Genomic DNA, 23,677 nt, shown 5'->3' with positions numbered 1-23,677 from the left:
CAGTTTTGTTCTGCCCTTACCACGTCCCCCGCTACAGTTAGGCAGACACACAACTCCTTCAATGACCACACTTGTTGATGAATCTTGCTATTTATTCACCGTAGAGGCGAGTCGGGAAGGTGTAAAATTGTAACAATAAACACGTAAAATACTTAAGCGTTGTGCCATAATAAAACACAACAAAACAACGTACCAACCTTTGCTGCTACATGCCGAACAGTTGGCTAAGTTAACATGCTAACGTTCGGGAGCTAATGCGTCAATCGCTAGCTTAAAGGCTAATCATAAGCAAATATCTCTACATATTTCGGAATGTAAATACTGACATATATCGCAGAAAATTGAGAACATATACACGTATAGGGTGTGTTTGGCTCAGAAGACGCAGTGCGGAGTCAATCTCTTATAGCGTCACTGTACGTCACTGAACAGAGTGCATTACGCAACAACATCCGGTTTGCTTTTCACAATAAATATACCATTACAAAATAACGCATTTCTGTAACGATGGAGAAAGGTAAACAATATATGGCTCTTCTGAAGCCAGAAAAAGTTAGAACATTAAATATCTTGTCTTTATAGTATATTCAATTGAAAGTAGATTGAAAATTATTTTCAAATCAATGTATTCTTTTTTTAATTTACTTTGTATGTTTTAAAGAAAGTCCAAACTTAATCGGAATTGGAGTTTCTATTAAGGTCCATCAGTCCCGAGATGCCTGATTTTCTCCAAAGAGATTAATTATCAATCAATCAACTAAACTAAACTATCAGAGAAACAAATTGAGAATGCTGTTCCACAGCAACCCTAGCAATGCTCAGATGTCATACATTAAATACCACATGGAGACACACGCAACCCTAAGTTAGACAGACAAATGAAATCCGCTAACTTTAACGTAATTAATTCTTGTGCGTTTCCCATAACGCAACTGCAATCTCAAACTGAGAGTCACAAAAGAAATAACGCATCTGGATTCCATTGCTTTTTTTAAAAATAAATATGTTATTGAAAATGCAACAAAAGAAACATTTTCAAGCTTCAAATTATAACACAACTAAGATTTGTTTACATTGCGTTGCACGATAAACACAAGTGAGTCATTCGATCATGTTTGTGAAATTTCCCATTTCACCCCAAGTGTGAACATGGTCAATATAATTGCAATGACTTTATTTGAAACAAAAAGAAACAATCGTACAAATCTTATTCAGACAATGCCAACAAAGAACAGTTTCTTGCTGGTAAATTCCCCCCCCCCCCTCCATTCAGGTTGCCAATTTGCATCCCTTTTTTTTTTGTGCAGATTTAAATTACACATTATACTGAACAGCCTCAATGGGGTGGCTCCAGTGAGATTTGTGTATATTATGTATATGAAACAAAGAGACCAAATCACACACTTGTTAACATAACAAAACATTTTGAACACTGCAATTTATTTTCCTGGTGTATAGATGAAGAATTACAAGAGTGATGAACTTACACTATATGGACTGACATTGCGCACAAACGACTATGATTGAGCCGTGTCCATGTTCATGTGATCCCCACCCGAGCTTTGATTGCATGTAAAGAGAGGGTCCATGGAGGCCACTTTGGCAGCAATAAAAGAGTGAATACAGTGGAGGACTGCAGTTAGATTAGCAAACTCTAGCTCCTGGAAAAAGTAAATAAAAGATTACTGCTCACATGTCATCATTGCATGCATGGAAGCCACGTTCATACCTTCATGTCTATTTGCTTGCTGTCGGCATTCTTGAAAAGAAGTTTGACCCTGTTTTTTCCATCATCAGAGGAGCCTTTAAGTTGAGAGAATTTATATCGCCATAATAGCGTCTACAAGAGAACAAGAGGATTCATAAAACCCATTGCAATAAGGAGCACCACTTTGAAATCGTTTGTATGGCGAGAACAATCAATTGTCTGTGCAATTGGAATTTGATGGAGCAAATCAAAACAAGTCAATACAGGCAAACTGCCAAATGGAAAACTAATGTCATGACTTACATTTGACGATCCGTCCAAACACGAAAAGCCTGAATCAAAATCTATGGTGAAGCACAGTGTATTTCCGCGGATGCCGCACATGTAGCTTTTTGCCTGATGGGAAAGAAGACATTTATTAACATGTTAATATTTACAAATCATACAATTTTTTTTTTTGCATGGCACCACCAAGGTTGCTCATGTTTTCAATGCAGGCCACGTTCAGAAGAAAAACAGTTTGCAACCTTTCAAACTGTTTGCGAATTAGTTGACCATCTTTGGAATCTTGCACGAATTCTGACGAATAGACAACAATCGCTTATCACACCTGATAGAACTGACACGTGAACATAAACAATAAAAATGTTTATTGAATATGCTCCTTACAGTCTTGTTCAACTGGGAGAATTTGTTTGAAAAGTTATCATTATGCTCAGGCATTGTCACAAATGTGATCACACAAAAAGGCAACCAGTCCCTTTTCACAGAGCGGTGCTCGGTCCGGGTCTGACATTCGCTTCCCCTCTCTGTCTTCCTACATAAATCAAGTTCATTGCAGGCCTGGGTTGGGTCGGGCTGAACCAATTTAACCTCTACTTATTACAATCACTACGTATATCGACATAAATTAAGATCAGGGCTACATTAGCAATTTAGCGGGCACTGTCACGTAAACGGCTAAATAACTATAATGCCTGTGCTATCAGCAGTGCAATTTCTAAAGAAAACCTAAAACAAAACAAAGGAAAACAAAAGAAAGAGAGAAGTATGATAAAAGATATCTATTCTTAATCAGATGTTTGTGTACCAATTTTCATTATCATTAGATTTTATTAGTAACTCAGACATATTTTTTGACTGTAAATACAACAAAGCGTTTTGGAAGCCATTTCGGAACTGGCTACCTGAGAAGGATAATGAGCCACTCCAATTAGAGCACAGATGCATAAAATATGGGACAGTGAAAAAAAAATAGGAAACGGGTAGTGAACAAAACTTTTATTCTTAGATATTGTTTACCGAAGTGAATGTTGGTGCCGAATAATTTTGTAGTTGTGAGAATGCACTGTTCGGTATGTACCCCGTTTTATGGAAAATCTCCTTTGATACCGGTTTTGATGAATAAAAATTATAAATATCCATAGTTGTACTGATATTCGGAGAAAAATTTTAGAGCAAATTAACAGTTTTTTTTAAATGAAGTTATAGTCAGCTAAGAATGTGTATTTTTTAATTGTGTATATATATATATATATATTTAACGTATAATACTGACCCCTGGTGGCCAAGGCATGCACACACTTGAACTATCGCATGATGCACAATTTTTTAATTGTATGCGCTATCTTTTAATTGTATACATCATATTTAATGACTTCATTACTGTATGTTTTTTATAAAGTCTATCCTACGCTTAGGCGAATTACGATCATAAGTCACTGTTTTGTTTGTCTAGCTTTTCATGATGAATTAATGGGAAAAAAATCAATAAAAAGAGGCTCCATCAAACCAATTTGAAATATTTGGAATGTATGAGCCAAATTGACAAAGAAACATCTTACACTGTGATCAGCAAAATGAGGGTAACATTTGGAGCAAGAATGAGGCTTTTTCTTTGTAAAGGAGTGTCCAATATTGATGTTTCTGGTGGAGGTGGAAAGTGGTGGCGAGAGGGATCTGACAGGATGCCTTGATCAACAAACTCTTATCAGTCACGTATTTTGACCCATCAACGATCTGACCTGACCAGGAGTACAATGACTTCATTTCTTGCATTTGGATGAGTCAGTACAAAGAATATCAAAGCTTAATAAAATAGGACCTTGAAAATAAATCAAATGATGGAACATTTAAGATTCTGTATCAGTATCTATACACTGTACAAAAAAAAATAATCCGGTGCTTAATTATACGAAGTCATTTTTGGAAGTCCTTTATATTTTGCGTCTTTTCTTTTGGAGTATGGGAATTCCAGTTTCCTACATTTTGATGTAAATTTGATGGTGGCCACTCTTTTGTATCAGGCAATCAGATCTCTCCATCTGTTTGTGTCTTGTCCTGGCGTGCCTCGTTGTCTCATCAGCCTCTTTGTGTTTCATTCCATCAGTGGCGGGCCGTGCATTTCACACGTAGGCATTCAGTGAAGTTCTACTTAGCCCATCTTGAATGAATACTCCTTATAACACCTTCATTTGTGACGCCACCGCTGGACAAATAAAATACAGACAGACCTTGGCTCACGAGAGCGTTTCTTTTGACACGTCCGTCTTCAAAATGGCCATTCAAATATATCTATAATCCAATCCACATTTTTCCCTCCTTTGGCCATCGTGAGGTAAAAAAGCAAGAATATATTTTGAATGTTCAAACTGTTGCCGGGAAAGACTGTCTGATGTTGATTTCCGCATACCGCCACTCTGTCACAAGTGAGTATCGATTCACAGAAATGAAAAAAAATAAAATAAATAAATAATATATACATATATATATATATATATATATATATAAGGCGTGGGACGGGTAACTCACGATTCGATACTGTGACGATATGTGGGCCACGATAACGATAATATCACAATACACAAACTAAAAAAGAAAAGAAATGGCCATAAAAATGAAAACATCACAATTTTTTTTTCAATGCCAATACGTGTACAAAGTACAAAGAAAGGTGCATTTGAAAAGTACTTCACTGCCGCTGAGTCTTAACACTGTACCTACAGCTGGACGAATTAAAGTGCACAAACATTAATCACATGTTTTATGTAAACCAAGACACTGCACTGCTTTCTGAACCTGAAACGTCAGTATAAACTGTCATTAAAGTGCATAATCTTTATCCAGTGTTCTCCCGTCACCGGTCTCGTAAAAAGCGAAGTGTCTCCACACTTTCGAGTGGAAACCCTTGAAACTTGATTTGTTTTTTCTGGGTTTTCCACCATTATTACATTAGTTCTTTTTCTATTGTAAATTCTTCACACTCTTCACCGGACGCCGATCCCGGCAATTTTAGAACCGTTTGCGGCATTAGCGCCCCCACAGACAGGACAGGAGAGATTAAATACGGACAGTGATGACGAGGTAAATCCATTATGTGTGTTGTTTTGAAATATCGATATTGCCGCCAGGCTATCGATTATTTATTGCGACAGAGTTAGCAACAATTTATTACAATATCAATTCCCCCCCCTAATATATATATAGACTGAATACTGGTATGACATGGGACATGTCACAGGTCCCATCTATAAAAGAGCTTTGGGCTGCAGAAGGGATAAGAAAGGCATGGCAGCCTTTAGGTTCATGCTGTCACCCCAAGTTAGACTCATGGTGAGCATGAACACTTCACTAATTGGAAAGGATTCTTCAGTGGGAATTAACAACATGAAATATTTCTCACTGAAAATCTCTTTAGCAAAGTCTGACGTAAGTATAGGCATGAGAGGGACATGCTATAAAACATTTGTGCGTGTGTCTGTTGCAAGTAATTTAGGATAGTTTATAAGCTGCTGAATACATCCTGCTCTCGGCTTTTTTGAGTCGCTTATTAGGCGGGAATGAACCATTTCACTGACCACGACTGGCTGTGAACTCCCATTCCAAGACCGTGACAGATTGTCAGATGGAATTGTTAGGCCCTCAACAGCAATTTAAGCGGCTTGAAATCAGCGTCACAGCAAAACGGGTTGAGTTGGTACTCATCGACCGTGTGGCGTTTATCAAATCCTGCGGTGAGAATGAGGGGTGGGAATATATTTTTTTGCAAGACAAAATAATAGTTGGATAGTGGTCTCAAACATTGGCAAAATGAATCTCAATGAGAAGTCATTCCATAATCCATGCATTCATTTTTTTTCTATACCACCAGCAAACTGTGGGCAAGAGGCTGGACAGGTCAACAACCAATTTTAGTTCATAATCCATATGTTCCATGGATAACAAAAACAACAATAAAAATCTGCCCAGTCTCGGTCTATCCCCGCAGTTAAGCATCAAATCTATTATGTCATTGTGACATGCACGGTTTGTATGTTGAGTAGAACATGTCAGTCAACAATAACAAAAAAAGAAACAAATGCCCACTGCAAAGTGATTTGTGCGCACGTGCGGAAACATGCATTGATCCTTTGAATTCAAACTTTTTTTGTCAAACTTTGAGCCTCACAGACATTGTCGTGATAGATTTGAGAGGTTCAATTGTATGCACATCATTGTCGTCAAAATAAAACCGATCAACATTTTAGTCTTCAACTGACCTCAGTAACATATTTCTGGACGCTGGGAAACCAGAACAAACCTCCACGAACACAAGGAGAACATGCAAAGTAGGGCTGTGCAAATAATTGCAATTAGAATAATTACTCTCAATGATTAAAAAATTGGCATCATCATAAAACATGATTAATATTATATACAGTATATTGGTCCCTATATCCGGATTGAATCCACAACCTCTGGTTTGGGAGACAACCACTGAGTCATGCCACCCCCCCAGTAAGATTCTACCTGTTTATGATGTAACAGCTTTCTATTTCAATAATGGATAAGCACCCGCAGGCAATACAACTCGGCGGAGTAAAGAATAACATTGAGTATTTTCTTTTAGTCTGTCTTTGGTTACATTAATGAAACATAAACTGAATTTATGTGACCGCTTGACAACTTTGCAGCGAGCGCTGCCATTTTCAAATCGTTTGACTGGTGCATGCACCTGCTTATTGTTATTTGGAGGCATGTCTGGTGCTGCGGATACCGGATGATTGCGATTTATATAGTAATTTAAATATTTGGATTTCTGTAGAATGTTCATTATCTGCACTTCTCATTTGCAACGCACGCACACATACTCGGTCTGCATATACAAACAACACTTCATATTCTGCCAAAGACACAACAAAATCGCTAAAGCACATCTGCCACGTAGACAGCAGAGCCAAAGACACACCGAATTTGACAGTGATCGGGTCACGAGGAATCCATTGCGAAAAACACATTTAAAGACACGACAATTTGAGATCTGAACGTGCGCAATTACCCGCAGACAAGAGTGCAGGATGCCAAGCCTTGGGATAAACCGTGGAACCAGACGAGGATCAACCTCGAGACCAGCCCTTGGACTTGGACCCGTGAGATAGGAGGGAGAGAGGAGGACCGATTTCAATCGATGTGACCTCTGAGAGAGAAACCTGTCTAAGTGACAATCATATATATGTGAGGAGGGGCACGATTTTCTTGACTGCATCCATCTCGGATGCGGGCCCTCGCCAGGATAAGAAAAACAGCCCAGATATCGGTCTTGTACTATTTCCGGAACTCCAGAGAATTGAAGTCATTATCGGAACAAAACTTTATTTGAAATGTCCTTGAATATAAAAAAGAACACGCATGAGTACGTTTCGTTAATTAAGGGTTTATATACTAGTAATTCACATTTAATTAAATTCCAACAATACCTCAATGTCCGTCTAATGTCTCATTGTCAATGCCCCGAGGTCTCGTGAGACGGAAAGCTCACTGAAAGCTTATGTGGGCCAACGTTACATTTTTGTAAACTCTTACTCTAACACCATACATAGCACCCCTGAGCCTCAGTGTAGCACCGTGCATGCTTAAAAAGGATGTATTGAAATTATTATGCTGCAATATTGTTATATTAGTGTCATTAAAATAACATCAACCATACTTTCTTTTATCGTGAATGTATATCGTCCTAAAAAAAAGTTGTCATTGTGAATGCCCATTCAAGGCCTCCGAGGTTGACAGGATTAGTTGAAATACTTACTCGTACTCGCTGCACTTCCATGAAGACGGCTCTTTGGAAGGACTTCTCCCAGACAGCCAGGTCAGAGGCCAGCTCTGCTCGGAAGGTGTGGCTCTGTCCATGTCCGATGAGAATGCTGAAGCACAGAGACTCATTGTCCTGCTGCTCAAGGGAATGCTCCAGACCCAAGTAGAGTCTTGCTTGAAGCCAGCAGTCTTCTGTCATCCATAGCTGCGAACACAAACACACACAAACACTTTTAGCTAGATATATTATTTGAACAGCTGCTAAGACCGCAATGGAAATTCTTAAATCGAACAGTATGTTGGGCTACCATAATTCTTCTTTTTTAGAAAATTATGTCGTCTACAGTCACACAAACATCCAGGTCACCAGTAGCCCATGTGTGAATTTAGTTCATCCATCCTTTATCTGTGCAGCTTCTCCTCACGAGTGTCATGGGTTGCTGGAGCCTATCCCGGTTGACTTTGGGCAGTAGGCGGGGGACACCCGGAACTGGCTGCCAGCCAATCGCAGGGCACATGTAGACGAACAACCATCCGCGCTCACACTCTTACCCAGGGGCAATTTAGAGTGTCCAATTAACCTACCATGCATGTTTTGGGAATGTGGGAGGAAACCGGAATACCCGGAGAAAACCCACGCAGGCACGGGGAGAACATGCAAAGTCCACATCGGAAGGTTGGATCCCACAACCTCTGCACTGTGAGTCCATCGTGCTGACCAGTTGTCCATCGTGCCGCCCAAATTGAGTTCAGTGATGATCGAAAAGATTAATTTCACAAGTTTGTTTTCCATTTCTTGGTCTTTTTCATGATATCCCCGTATAATGCTTATAGAAACAGAAATTTAAATTATTATTATTAGCACTTTGTGAGTTGTTGCAAATTAAGTTGTCGAATAACTATATATTAAAAAATAAATAAATAATACACTTGTGTGACAGTTAAAAAGACAGTATTAAAACCTACTGCCCTCTAGTGGTGAACTAATAGAATGCGAAGACTCAAATTCAAAGTGTCATTGAAAGCGTGCATACAACAGCGCATCAGAGGGACCACACTTGGCAAGCCTACCACCAATTTCTTCAGCGGAGGTGCAAGCACAATGTCCTCACAAACTACTTCTACAATTCCCTCTAGTGACGAAAGTAAGTACATTGCATTTTTTGCACACACTGCAGTGACTGATCCATTTGTGATGGATCCTTTAGATCTCCGGAACGATGCGGTCAGACATGTCGCCACCCATGTTCAATTCTAAATGTACATTGATGTGATAGAATATACTTTTTATAACTGTGTGTATGCTTGTGAATATACTTCTTATAATTGTGAAACCGGGCATACCTTGTGAACCTTGAAAAGCACCTCATAGAGGTTATATGTTGTTTCTGCTTGGCCCCATTCAGAAGCGCTGAGCTGAGAACGAAAAAATATGACTGCATCAGAATCGAAGTACGTTAAAAGAAGCGCTTGGCTCAGTTTAGAAGCTTCTATTTGTAAAATAAAGTAATGAATATCAATTATGGTCAATTAGGTAGAAAAGTAAATAGCGTGATAACGTAATCGTTTATGAACAAATGGGCTTTGATTTGTATTACAGGAAATTATTTATAATAAAAAGCATTGTACTTTTATGCAGGGCTAAACAAGTAAACGTACAAAAAAAAAGAACCCGGCACATAAAGTTTGAAAGAGAATTAAGCCCACACACACGAGGTGCCATCGGCTCTGGGTGCGGATGGTTTTCGAGTTCTCCGCTCATCAAGTGACCATCGCAAGGACTCACCCGTGTAGTGCTCCCTATCTGCCGTCGTGATAGTTGAAGAAAAACAACAAAAAAAACACTCCTGGTTCATCTGTGACATCCAACCTGTCCATCTTGCACATTATCTCATATTTTCTTTTCCTGCAAGTTTTCCATCTCTACTGCCCCAGTAAGAGGGCGGTGAAAATTGTGATGGTACAGGTTGGATTTTTTTTTTTTGTTTTTTTTTTGTGACACTTTACCAGTTTTGTAAATGCAAAACAAACATATAATTCTAAATACATACTACTAGTTGCAAATGTGCTGAACAGGACAGATCTCATGAACACACAATCATATACTTCGGTTGCACTCACGGATAATTAAGGGTTTATTAAAAAAGAAAAATAAATCATAATATTAACTCTTGACTACCGGTGGACTTCTGAAGATATGAAAATATTGTCCTCTCAGTGCCAGAAACTTGAAAGTTGCTTTCCGTGAAGCAGCCCTGCCCTCTTCTCTTTCGCAAGCCCAGCCCATGTGAACAATCTGGAAATGAAGAAGATAACAATCCACTTACTCAAGAGTATCAGACAATTATCTGAGACGAGGCCTTTATTTTGCCTTTGTCTTGGTTCCGGCCAATCGTGCTGCACTGTTAGTGGGACAGATCCCAAGTCAATTACACGAAACAATTGCAAAACCTGAACAGTTGTTTCTTATTCAATTTGTTTGCCTGAAGAATAAAGCGTGGGAAAACTCCGGCTTTGGGTGCCTCTTGGTGACGTTAAAGAATGGGCGGAAGGGATTCAAATATATTTGTGGTTGTTGTTGCATGCAATCTTGCTGATATAATTTGACATTTTGAGCAACCCACCTACACACCTGCTGTTGAAACAAAAATAAAATCAATCAAACCAAACATACCACTCTACCACTTAGTGTAAATAGCAAAAGAGAACACTGGTCAACAGAAAATTTAATCAGAAACAGTTTTATGTGTCCTGTAATGTATTTTTTTCTAGCTCATCAGGTTTTAGAAATATTTTCATTTTTGATTTTTAAGTGTGACTTGCACAAAACAGACTTTGTAATTTATAGCTATGAAAAATATTCCACCTGTTGCTGCACCTAACGCTTCATTCATAAATACAGTATGACTAAATATAAATGTATCTCAGATATTATATTATTGTTATGACTTAATTTATATCATGATGTTATATCATGATGAAAACCTCATACGCTGGTGAAAACATTAAGGGTGGATTCAGAATCAGAGCAAACAAAAAAAAAGTTTACTTGGCTCTCTGATTTTTAAAAAATAGTAAAAAAAAAAAAAATAATAAATAAAAAAAGAAATAGTTGACCAGTGTTCTGGTAGAAGTTGTATTGTAATGGATGGTAAATTTCTCACGCTCACAGAAAAAAAAAAAAAAGAGAGACTTTTTATTGGTACACATCAATTAACATTTTGCTTGACAAACAGGGTTCGGGACAGAAAATTTTTATGAATAAGCCCGGAGGGTCGAAGCCGAAACCGTACCGAGATAGCGACCGGAGGGCGGCGGACTGACCGGCAAAAATGGGTCAAGTGCCCAGCTCTGGTCAATATACATCCAGAGCGCAACATAACACAAAAAATATGTGTCAAACAATTTGAACGCATAAGTGCTATGTTCAATAGTAGTACACAGTTACAAAACAGAGGTCATGCTTGTTCCTGTTCACCATCCAATGGGAGTCAAACAATTGCGCTGTCCATTTGTGGTAGCGCTGCGATTACATACCTGATCATCTGAAGAGCTGCATTTGTTTTCCATCTCAATCTGTGACAAAAATAGAATGATCTTTTGTAGCAAAGCGACATGTCTGAAATGTGTATACAATAGAATATAAAGCCATGACGAGAATGAGCATGCATAAAACAAATTTATGGCAAAATTTAGCTATCGTGGCTTTTAATCAGGTGAGGTTTGAAGTCCGGAAATTACGGTAAGAGGATCTGAATATGAAATTATCCAGCTAATAAGATTGTAATAATGTTTATGTATGTAACTTCTTCTCACCAATGGCGACAACATGCTTTTTTTGTTTTGTTTTGTTTTTTGAGCTGGGCCGCACAGACGAAGTGCATGGACGTAAGCGCTTGGAAAAGGATTAAGATGGCGGTGGACGGAGGACAATTATTTTTATAATTAAGGACGGAGGGGGTCACGATGGAAGGGTGCCCGAATCGCAGACGTTAGACTGGCCGGAGAAATAGGGTAAAGTGGCCATCATGAGGTGCACGCACTTAACTCCAGGTGAAAAAAGGGGGGCGCCACGCTTGAGGGGGCGCCAAAGCGATGGGAGGAAAATACTTTTTGAGTGGCCATTTTATGTATTAAACAGCTGTTTGTTCGCGAGGATGGTTTGATCTAATCGCTCATACTAATAGAGGCAAGGTCACTGATAGGTGCCTCTCTGCTCCGTGACTGTCACCGGCGCCCCACCTGCTTCAGTGCACACAGAGAGTCCAGTGCGCGCGCCCTCGAGGACGCGAGCGGCGAGTGTTTACAATTCAAACGTCTGATGACGGTAAGGATGGAGAAGCAAAATAGAAAGTGCTCAGGGGCGACCCGCACGATTGTATCAGAAGGCCTCGGAGTGGACTGGACAAATAGTGCGTGCTACTGGCACTATGAAATCTGCCTGGCAACACGAGCTAGCTGAATTCTGATTGGATAAAAACTCTAACCTAAAAATTCAACACTATGATATAATATAACATCAAGGTGAAGAATACGATCATGATTTCTTGATTATGTTGGGCCAGCACAGGAGGCCTTGACCACCTATCACGGAATAAAAGTGCATTCAATGAATTGATTTCTGAAATGCTTCAAAGGAATTCAATATATACTGCTGTCACATTTATGAATAAAATACAATGAGGTAAAAATCAGCGTCGAATCTGCCTTCCTGCGATTCGATCAAATCGACTAAAATCGTGTCAAACCACTGGCGCCACAACTTAGACCTGCTTTTGGTTGGTCTAAAGTCTAGTTGACTTTCTGTCACCAAATTGTCAGGTGCCCCAGGGGCCTGTAAAAGTCAACACCCTTGGTCTGCCGAAATGCCCATTATGGTGTAGCACAATGTGCCAAATTCCCAGACACGGTAAACTAGACCTGCAGCAGCACAAACTCCCATGTTGTCACAGCCTCTTTTGTTCTTGTTTACGCTTTTGATAAATCCAGTAAATACTACGAGGGAAAAAACTCTCTTTATGTGGCCAAATGAATACGTTTATTCATGAGTAAATTACAAGAAGTGCCGTTTTCCTGACTTGAGCCCGTCCTCCCCGGTGCATGTCCCTGATAAACAAATAGCATAGACGTGCTGCTCACAGCTAATGTCGTTTCAAATAGATGCCGTTGTGCAGCATTTTTTAAGCACCGTACACAACCAACTCTTAAGCATTTTATATAGAATATTAAAGAACAACAAAAGCAGACACCTCCATCGTGCCAGATGTCATCAACAGAGGGGAGACTACTGGCTGCTTCAAGGTCATTAAAACAAATGATCATCTCCTCCAAAGTCTCCACACAATAATATCTTGATTGACCATTTAGCAATCACATTCGACTGGCACAAGGATGCAGTCGTGAATAAATTTCACATTTTATCAAAAAGGCAGCTGCACAATCAGCAAACGAGCACAGCAGTCCGCGTCACGTCAGTGTGACAAAGTCAAATAAGAGGAAATCAGCTCGGAGTGCACACGTTGAATGACTACTTAACAGCCATTAATAAGGTACAATTATGTCAGCACAGGGGCTGAGCTGCCACTGGAACTCACAGAGTGCTAATCAGTGTCATCAATAAGTATTGTTCCAGTTGGGTTTCCACCGTCAGCAATATGGCATTGCTTGCCAACGTTAGGAATGTATTCAGGCATACGCTTTTGAGTGGAAACAGTTTGTGACAATTGGAAATTCAAATTCGGAATGATTATTATTATGATTATGATTTTTAGTCCTCGAGTTGCGAGAGCTCCAGCTACGATGTTTCAATTTCATGACGGTCATGCCTCGTCCGACATTTTAGGTTCACACTGCAGGCAAATGCAGATTGCATTTTTTTTGCTCGTATGCAACCTGAATACGATTTTTTAATTTTTTTATTTTTATAAACAGTCTGAACGGCTCAATTACCATTTTTTCAAATCCACTTTCACATGTGGTACTGGATTTTATACGTATGGGATGAACGTCAGACATTATTAAAAGATTGTGCTGCGGGGTCCACATTTTACCGGAAATGGGAATTTGGTATTATTTTGGTCGTATTTCCCTGTAACGTTACATTGTAACACCAATATGTGTACTTTTTAGTTGACATATTTTAAAAATATTGACATTACTTTCATTTTGAATGCATGACAATGATTAAAATGAAATGACAAAAAAACGCCATGACTCTTTCGTGGCTCCGCCAATCATACGAGGAGTTACACTCACCTTTGTGTCAAGGTGTGCAAAAACATGCAATTGGTTAGAAAAAGCCGAAAGCATGCAGAGCTACCCGCCCACGATAACTAGATACCACTAAATACTGTATTGTACTAATTCTCAAAACTTGGTTTGTCTGCTCATTTTCATTCTCAGCGAACATACGAGATATGAGTCCTTTAATGCAGAGAAGTGCTTACATTCTCTTGGGTCAAGTCACTGATCTTTGTTGATATTGCTTGGAGCCAGTCTGTGGTTTCTGCTGCAGTGCAAAATTGAAGAACGTTGGGCCGGGCTCCATTCAAGGCAAAGACTTCAAAACAGTTTGGCCTGAAGAAAAAAAAGAGGTCAGAACAGAGGAGGAGCGGTGGAGAAGATTGAACACATTGTTGTCATGTTAGCAGATATGGAGTTCAAAACAACTATCGTGGCTTTTTGTGCATATCGTGACTGACCTATGTGATGACTTTTTCGGGGAATCAAAGGAAAAAAATAAAGATGAATTAGTTTTTAAGAATGAATTTCTCATAATTCAGTTGTCAAAATTTAGAACCCATTGTGGCCCGCCAATCAAAACGTTTGCCCACCCGTGGGCTAATCTAATCTGGTAAAGCCTGTACAGAAACAGAACAGAACAATTTGTTTACCCAGTCCAGATTAATATCAGGTATAGTAACTCAAAAATCATTTTTGGTGAGGAAATAGATTTTACCTGCCTCTTCGAGCAATATGGCCGCAGCATTGTGAAAAAAATTTATGTGTCTTGTGTAGATGAAAACACACACTCACTTAGCATAAAAAACAACAACAACAAAAAACATATTGGACGCCAATGTTAGCTGGTGATTTGCATTTATATATTTTTTACATTTAAGTTGACCCACCATTTAGCTATAAGATGTGTCAATTGTGGCGATACACATATTTTATTGCTCAACTCACCAAATTACTATGACTTGACAGATGTAACGCACGCCGTCGGCTGAGACAGTCCATGTCGTGCAAACTTTGCACTGTACTGTATGAAAATATTGCAAGCGTTGCACTGAGGCAACAGTTGATTTAATAGAACCAAGTTAAATGCACTTTTAATCGGCGACATGTGCCCACGTCTTATTTCAATAATTGGCAAAACCTCCGATGTTGGTCTCAGGAAGTTCCTGTTCGGGTCGAGGCACCAAAACTGGAATTTTGAAATATGAATAATTCCAATTGAATCGCATTGTTATTTGCGGTTCCAATGGATTCTTTTAATGCCTCTGGGGATTGTGTTTATTGCTTTTTAAAGTTATAATTTTAGCAAAATCCATTTAGTGGCTTTTTTTATAGAGAGACATACTAATTTTAGAGAAAACAAAAAAAGAAAACACTAACATCTAAAATGATACACATAGTCCGTGTTGATCAGGTAAGCGGAAAATAATAATAATAAAAAAAATTTTTAAAATACTTTTCCTCAATGTAGGCTGAAAATCCATTTTTTTTAAAAATCGCATACCATTCCTGCGTTTATTTTGGTGTTGACATTTGTATTACCGGACATTGAGATGCTTAAAACAGTTAAAATAAAGTTAAAACAATCAACATAAAGGGAAGAGCATTCAAATCAAATGCATGTTCTCAGTCACACCTTCGAAATCAGAGCTGTGACTGTTGTAACCTTTTAAGCCGTTTATGTCCGTGCATAGATATTGGCATTAACAAAAGTGCTTGCTAAGCCAACAGCAGCACTCGCTGAAATGAGCCCGACAAAGGTGAATTACATCACGCTGGATTACCCTTACCTTAATTTATCCGTGCCAGCTTTGTATCTCGAGACTCTGGCCATCAACAGGGGCAGGCAAATGGCATCCAGCCAGCGCTTCTCATACTTTGGTTCATTAGCTGAGGGTGAAGGTGGTGAAAAAGCCTGGGAGAAAAAAAAATATATAAACAATGAGTTTCTTTAAGCTATCTTTAAGCTCCCAATCATCAAAAACTTTATGGGATGGCAACTACTTCATAAAACTCGTGCTTTTTAAACAATGCAAAAGGTTCGAAAAAGTCGAAATTTTCATTTTTGTGAAAGCTATATCAGTCATTTATAAACAACACCATCAAAACTTTTGTTCTGCTACTCTAGACAAACATTGGCTGCTTTTTTTTTTTTTTTTTTTTTTACAAAGGAAACAACTTTCAGGTGACCTATGGACACACCCGCACCCGCCAAGTTGGAGGTCGCCGCGTTATTTTGTTTCGTGTTCGAATCGATTAATTTGATAGGCATCAAAAGATGGTGAATTACTGCACAGTGTCAGGCTGCAACAAAAGAAGTGGGAGGGGGGAAAAAGGCACATCACACCACCAAACACAAAAGATTTCTGTTCACAAGACACACAACAGGGCTAAAAATAGGTTAGCTTTTTTGCTGATTTGATCTTGTCATTGATAGCTCATGCAAATTATGACATTACAGTCGATCAATGATTATGCATGAAATGCAAAATATTGAATTCGAATCACTCGTCCAGAAAGGGATAAAGGCTACTGGGAGTTGACCCAGAGGACGAGCCAGGACACGCCGGAGAGACTATGTCTCCCGGCTGGTTTGGGAACGCCTCGAGATCCCCCCAGGAAGAGCTGGATGAAGTGGCTAGGGAGAGGGAAGTCTGGGCTGCTCTGCTTAAAATAAGCAGAAGCGAACGAACGAATGTAAAGCAATTAAAATTAGAGCTGGGCAATTTAATGCGTTAATTATCACATTAACTCAGTAATTTATTTATCATTTTATTGTGCATTAATGCCGTTCGTATCATTTCTTCTATTGTCTGTTGCTTCTGGCTGTGGCGCTCCCTGGGAAAAAAAAAAAATCTGTAATTCAAAAATTATTTGTTACATCAACAAAGTTTTACAATTAAATCGTTTTCAATGACGTGACCATAGTGAATTTCAAGTAATGGAACACGATATGAAAGAAAGAGGATCTAGGAGGTGGGTTGTTTCCAGCGGGGATCAAATTTAAGTGACAAGGTACACATGAGGCCGAGTGGTCTAAGGCGCCGCGTTCCGGACCCAGTCTCCCCAGGAGGCCTGGGTTCGAATCTTGTGGCTGCCAGGATGGCCGAGTGGTCTAAGGCGCCGCGTTCAGGACCCAGTCTCCCCAGGAGGCCTGGGTTCGAATCTCGAATTTCCCCATTGTGGGACTAATAAAGGCATTATTATTATTATTATTATTATGATGATCTCCTGTTAGAGAACACGTACTAATTTCCTCGTTTAGTTTTTTTTTTTGTGATGGTTGTTGGCTGCCTCAATCAAAATAAAATCACTCGTGGACCCGAGACAACATTTATCAGCATTCAGAAATATACTCGTGTGATTTATTTTTGCTTTGCCAAACAAAAGTTACAATATCAATTGTCGTTGTGAGTATCATTGTTTTAAGCCATTGCGATGCAAACTAGCTTTGGTAGTGTAAAAGGAAAACAGGAGCAAACAGAGAAAGTTTTGGGAACATAAATGTGAAAACGTAATATAATAACATAATAACTTGAAAAGTATGGAAACATTTGGATATTAGAACTCATGAGATATTCTGTACATAGCACATGTCAGACATCTGTCTTACTGCGTCGCCATTTAAATGTGAGCTGCAGTCGAAGAGGGAGGTGGATTCATCGTTGCGATCTCCGGATGGCCCAGGAGAACCTGTCGAGAGGAGACACAGTTCTCACAATGTTCCTGAAGTCAAATGTTCAGTCCAATATCATTTTATTATCCACTGTAATTAATTCAAATAGCAAAGCGATTTCACCCGCATTTTCCTTCTTTTCATATCTGTCAGCTTTTCGAGACTGATCGAAAGCCCACATAATTTAGAGATTTGTAGATACAATATGATACTCAATACTGTCTCTACGTTTGAAGCTAGCGATTGCTTTATCCAAGTTAATTGTTTGAAACCCAACAGCTCATCTACATTCTGGGTTTTAACAGTAGTCGTACAAACAGTGTTAATAATGCTGTTAGACCGGATGCACTTTTTAACAGCACACATTGAAAAATGGGAGCAAAAGTGCACTTTTTCCACTCACACCTTGGCCAACAGCAAATTTTAATCAGAGATAGCGTCACATATCCCTCAACTAATCTTTGACACTGATTTCAAAAGCATCTTTTCTTTTTTCTAGCACATGGGGGAGTTTTATTTCACTTTTTGTTTTTATGTTTGACCTATAAAAGCTTGTGCAATACAGGTCTTACCATTTAGAGCTATGAAGTTTCAGAAACAAAATGCACCTGCTGCTGAACAGAACACTTCACTCATAAATATTATCGAATATATCACCATATTATATATTATTTTATTGTTACAATAATAATAATAGTAATTTGCATCTCTGATTCTTCTCATTCAGTAAAAATGCATTGACCAGACTCATTTAGTGTAAAAAAAAAAATCTATTTTGAGGTCTCTGTAACTTATGTAGTATATTTGAGTTGCTTATGATAGACCAATAGATTAAATTGTGCAGTTTATCAATTTAATTGATTAAAAAAACAACCCTAGTAGTAAAATGTTCTGATCGCTTTGTTCCGGTCAGAACCGAAGTTTAAACCAAAGCACGTAGCAGGGAATAGAAAGAAACAGACAGCATTAGCATTTCATTATTTCCTATTGTTTCATATGTGACGCCAGTGGGAAGCCTCTGTTCCACACACTGGCTCTTGGACATTTTCTTTGTGACATCCGCACATTCTCAAAATGACAATGAGGTGTTGTAAAGCAGCCACGCCAACCTAAATTCCCAGCCCACATCCTCACTGTCAAGTCTGTTTCCCCCTCACCCTCGCTAATGAGAGATGGGTCCAAAACTGAAACAACAATTGACTGAGGCATTATAAGACCCTGAGCTCCGTCTCCTAGGAGATGTGTCGATGTTGACGCAGTGGCCTCCAGAGGATCTGCATGACCGAGGCTGCGGGGGCACCACTTCGGTGGATGACCGTTTTGAAGTTTCCATTGTTGGTGACCTTCGTTTGCTTTGCTCGGTTTCGTAACCGAGTCGTTCACCATGCTGGGTAGTTAGCCCCCGCGATGGCTCGTCAGCTGATGGGGGGCTGCCACCTAACAGCATGCTGACATGATATTCATTCGAACTTGGAGTAGACACCAGGGCCGTTAGGAGGATGGAAGGCATCACTTGGAGCACGCACATCACAAATTGGTGAGAAAACTCAACAACCGCCAGCCTTCCGATTCGCAGCAATGCGGCGAGGACGCTGGTATGGCCACGCTACCCGCCTGCCTATGAAGAGTGAGAAAACATGCAATATAGCAGGGTGTTCAAATACTAAAGTGTTATGTTCAAACACTGTAAAATTATTTTGTTGAAAAATTTCTAAAGAAGAAAAAACAATTTTACTTATGCTATAGAAAAAAATGGCATTGTAACGGTCTTCAATTCGGACTTTATTGCGGAATAAAGCCTTGCCACCTTTGAAATGACATAACTCATCATTCGTCATATTACTCTGCAACTTCCCAACTAGCTCACTAAAGTTTTGACATTTTACAGGAGCAGCTGGGAATGCACTTGATGGAGAGACTTCATTACACACCGCAGTCATCCCCAAGTCAGCAGCCATTGAATTTGGATTTGGATCGCTTCTTGACTTGTCATGAACTTCTTTTGTTCGAGTCATTCTCTGGAAAGATAAGCCATTCATCGGAGATTACAGAAGCATTGAGAGTTGTCCGGATAGGAAATCAGAGCTCCCTCGATCCATATAATGGAACGAGAGTCTCAAGTTGAACTTGGGCCTTGACATTCCAGAAATGGATTGAGAGAGAAAAACCTCAAGCTTTTGTCCGACAAACATCTTCCCGTTGCCTGCATTGCAATATGTCTTGGCGTCGCCATAAGAACAATTCACATGAGTGTGCAAGGATGTGGCCGCTTGACAAAAGGACAATACAGCACGATGACTGATGGACAGCTTGACAACATCATCTCTGTTGTTAAAGCTCAGTTGCTAAATGCCCGATACCGAATGTTTCATTGTCATTTATTTTTATGGCGATCTGTGTACAATTGTGTCGAATGATGCCGTCCAAGGAGCTTGTTAATGCGGCTAGGATCTTCAAGATATGACAGTGCAAGGTTTAGGATATGCAAAGTTAATTCAATGCATGGCTAATTGTTTCAGATTGACATAAATGATAAACAGCACGCAAAATATCCTCTTATCGCAATCATTTAATCCATCCACCGTCACAAGTGAACTTCCTGAGAAGAATTAAAACTATTCGATAAAACTATTCCGACAGTGAGTTGGACTAAACTTAAAATGTTATTCCAACGTTTCAAAACATATCAAATGTAGGATTCTTACCGAGAGGCAGTTTGAGAACGGATGGGACTTCTCGCAAATACCGCACAGTGATGATGACTTCATCTCCGGCGGTGCGCAAAAGGTGAACCTGAAAGATGTCGAAAGATTGACTGATTGATTGATTATCTAAACACAACATAACATGAAGCCATGAAAACAAAATCAAAGCAAAAAAGCACAGTGCAGTTTATGTGTTCAAGGGGAGTAGGAAAAAGTTCAATACCGCCTTGATCCCGAGAAATTATAATTCAGGTAATCATGTTAAGTAGGTCATTCATAAATATCAGTGTCAGGCCGTGCATTTCACACGTTGGCCTTCAGTGAAGTCCTACTTAGTCCGACTTGAGGAAATCCCCCTCGTATTGCCATCATTTATGACATTACAGCTGGAGAAATAATATACGGAAAGACTTACAAACTACTGAGTTCTAGCTTCTCTTGAAAAAGGCCTCGCAAGTGTATCTGCAATTAAATCCACACTTTTCCCTCCTTCGACCATTGTGGTTTAAAAAAGCAAGAATATATTTGACATTTTACGAACGGTCGCCAGTCTGTTGATTCTGCATAGCACGGCCTCCTCATGAGTCAGTATCCAATCACAAGTATCCAATCATCTTCACCTTCAATGTAAGATCACCGAGAAGGCCTTACTGTCATCAACTCTTGATCTGATTGGCTATTGCAACTGTCTATCAACTGTAAAAGCCCCCTTGAGACACGGAACAGAAGCCGGCACGTTTTTATCTGAAGGGCTCGGACGAATAGTGCGTGCCACTGGTATTATGAAATGTGCCTGGCAACATGAGCTAGATGAATTCTGATTGGATAAAAACTCTAACCTAAAAATTAAACACTAGGATATAATATGACAACAATATAAAGAATATGTTCATGATTTCTTGATTACGTGAGGCCACCAGAGAAAGCCTTGACGGCCCACCACTGATAAGTATTTATTGACACTCTGGTATGAATTGGGAATGTGGGGATGGACAATAAGTGAATAAATTGTTTTAATAAATTGAGCTCAAAGGGTCGCCCCGACTCATTCATTGTTGAGACTGTTATAGGCGGTGGGGGACGGAGAACTGGCTATGTCGTGTCCGCCACATTAACGAGGCTTGTTTGAAAGCAACATGGAGGGAAAGGAGGAAGTGGTGACCGCCATTCACTGGGACAAAGACAGTGAAGGACTGATTTATCTCATGCAACATTTACAAAGAAAAGTCCAAGCTTTAAGAGCCCTGCGGTGTCCAGCTAGGACGGAGCTAGCTGCTAGCGCCTAACGTAAATGTCACCTGTGTCACAAATCACCAACAGATTTACCATTAAAAACCCTATTGGCACAGGGAATAAACGAGATATAGTACGTATCGCCATCAGCGTATCACACAATTTGTCGTTACGCGTGTGTGCATGTTTGTCATGTGAGTGAGGTATAACTTTATGAAGTAAGCAAATCTATTAAAGTATCTATCTAGCTAGCTATGGGAGGTGTTGCCTTCAGGGACAGTTAGAAAACAGCTTACTTCATGCAACTAAGCAATCGTTTCACGTCATCTATCTATCTACCGAAGTTCTGCTGGTTGCTCGAACAAGAAATGTACTCTTTTTATGTGCCTGAAACCCAAACACATCTATTACATCAATGTAGTCTTTCAATTTATCAGATTAAGGATGACAACTCGGATTATTGATGTGCACCTCAGTTTTTATTATCTCTCCTGTTTGTCATTTTCTTAAAGAATAAATAAATAAATACTCACAACTTGCTCATGAGTACAATGCTCCACGTTGATGCCGTTGACCTAAAGAAACCAAGAGAGAAGATGGTTCAGTCAAGTAACATTTGCTCCCTATTTCTTAGCACGTAAATCAATACAATAGTTTGACATTTCATTTCTCGCTTTAGTGACAATAGCATCAGAGAACGCCGCCCCAGCACCAAACCTGACCTCCCATCCTCACCTCGTGCGTGCGCTCCTCGACTGGTCACCCAGCCCTTCACGAGCCCCGAAACACTTGTTGCCGCCAAGGACGAAGGCAGTTTGTTTCTGTAGTTATTAGGGTTGCATCAAGGTCTTAACCAAGACATGTCTTGTTACGGGCTTGGCGCAAAAGACTGGAAACAAGGCTCGTGTTGTTTCTTTGGGCGGCAGACTCAAGGTCGTGCGCTTTTGCCCGCCAGAACTTGTCACTGTCTTCAGCCAGAGCCTTACGCAGATGGTTCGGTCACCGATACCCCCATCAGCTCGCTTCGGAGCCGAGCCTCACGTCGCCGCTGGATGGTGGTGAGTGTCCTCTCCGACATCCAAGGCTTTTTGGGAAGAAGAAAGCGTCCTTCACATCCTCATCGGCTCCATGAGTGGTGGCATAGGCAACAATAATTGTTCTCTTTCCATGATAGTAATCTGTCGCTCAGTGGTGTCCAACTGATGAGGGACTCCCTGAGGACATTCTGCATGCGAGTCCCACACCATAAAGGCTTGTCCGTCGTACGGGGCCACTCTAGATATAATGGTCACCTGTTGTTACTTCGGCACTGCCTTGCCAACAAACTTCACAGAGCCCTGCCAGCTTTGACGAAGGTTGATCCGTACTCGTTGGTCAGGGGCAGGCAGGGGTTCGCGACCATGTTGGGCAGTCCGATTTCTTTCTGTATTCGGCTGGGAGGGTTCTTAGCTTTGCGCAGGATAGTCGGTTGGTGGCGCTGCCAAATCACAGCACACTGACACGCTGGGGTCTTTGTTTGTCTGAAACCTACCCTGGAGATCGGCCTGCCAACGGGGTTACCCCTACCAGGCAGAACTCGCCTCCAGGGTCACTGGAACACACAAGCCCCCTCGCAAAGTCAAGGCTGGCCAGACCCGTTCCGGGTTGTGACTTTTTTTCTTAGAATTATTTTTAATGTTTATTTTGCCTGTTATTTAGTTGTTTTTTTTACCTACCTTTTGTATGCTTCCACCTACGTTTTGCGTTGTTGCAACTTGATCCTTTGGACTATGTTTAAGTTCATTTGATAAAAGCAATTAAGATCAACCAGCAAAATATGATCTTATCCATTTCCAAAATGAAATGCCACACCACAAAATGGAAGAATGTTCAAAATAGGATGCAAAACCCTTGGTCGTGACCCCTTCATCTTAAGCAAGTCATGCTGATGAACTCACCTCTAACACAGCATCACCAACGAAGAGCTTCCCTGTCTGATCGGCTGCAGACATCAATGGACAAGCATTTCGAGGCTCATGAAAACAATACCTTAAACATGTAAGTATA

General features: G+C 40.0%; 1 protein-coding gene across 3 annotated transcripts in view; it reads right to left on the bottom strand.

The window, feature by feature from the left end:
- Positions 1-1,282: 1,282 nt before the first annotated feature.
- The window catches only part of sntg2 (syntrophin, gamma 2), a 30,780-nt gene continuing 8,385 nt past the window's right edge, over positions 1,283-23,677 (bottom strand). For 2 of the 3 annotated variants that reach the window (XM_088304702.1, XM_088304719.1), the window contains 13 exons: positions 23,569-23,612; positions 22,165-22,206; positions 20,399-20,486; positions 17,631-17,710; positions 15,808-15,932; positions 14,224-14,353; positions 11,315-11,353; positions 9,957-10,073; positions 9,122-9,193; positions 7,773-7,982; positions 2,012-2,104; positions 1,730-1,840; positions 1,283-1,661 (listed from right to left, as the gene is read on the bottom strand). In XM_088304702.1, the coding sequence (XP_088160828.1) occupies positions 1,518-1,661; positions 1,730-1,840; positions 2,012-2,104; positions 7,773-7,982; positions 9,122-9,193; positions 9,957-10,073; positions 11,315-11,353; positions 14,224-14,353; positions 15,808-15,932; positions 17,631-17,710; positions 20,399-20,486; positions 22,165-22,206; positions 23,569-23,612 (1,295 nt within the window). In that variant the 3' untranslated portion in view covers positions 1,283-1,517. The remainder of the gene's footprint in view (positions 1,662-1,729; positions 1,841-2,011; positions 2,105-7,772; positions 7,983-9,121; positions 9,194-9,956; positions 10,074-11,314; positions 11,354-14,223; positions 14,354-15,807; positions 15,933-17,630; positions 17,711-20,398; positions 20,487-22,164; positions 22,207-23,568; positions 23,613-23,677) is intronic. The other variant, XM_088304711.1, reaches the window with a different exon arrangement.

Source organism: Idiotropiscis lumnitzeri, chromosome 1 (assembly GCF_059441095.1).
Source record: "Idiotropiscis lumnitzeri isolate Australia: NSW breed Sydney's pygmy pipehorse chromosome 1, RoL_Ilum_1.0, whole genome shotgun sequence".
NCBI classification, from domain to species: domain Eukaryota; kingdom Metazoa; phylum Chordata; class Actinopteri; order Syngnathiformes; family Syngnathidae; genus Idiotropiscis; species Idiotropiscis lumnitzeri.
Note: the sequence above shows the minus strand (reverse complement) of the source record. Positions and strands in the feature narration are given on the sequence as shown.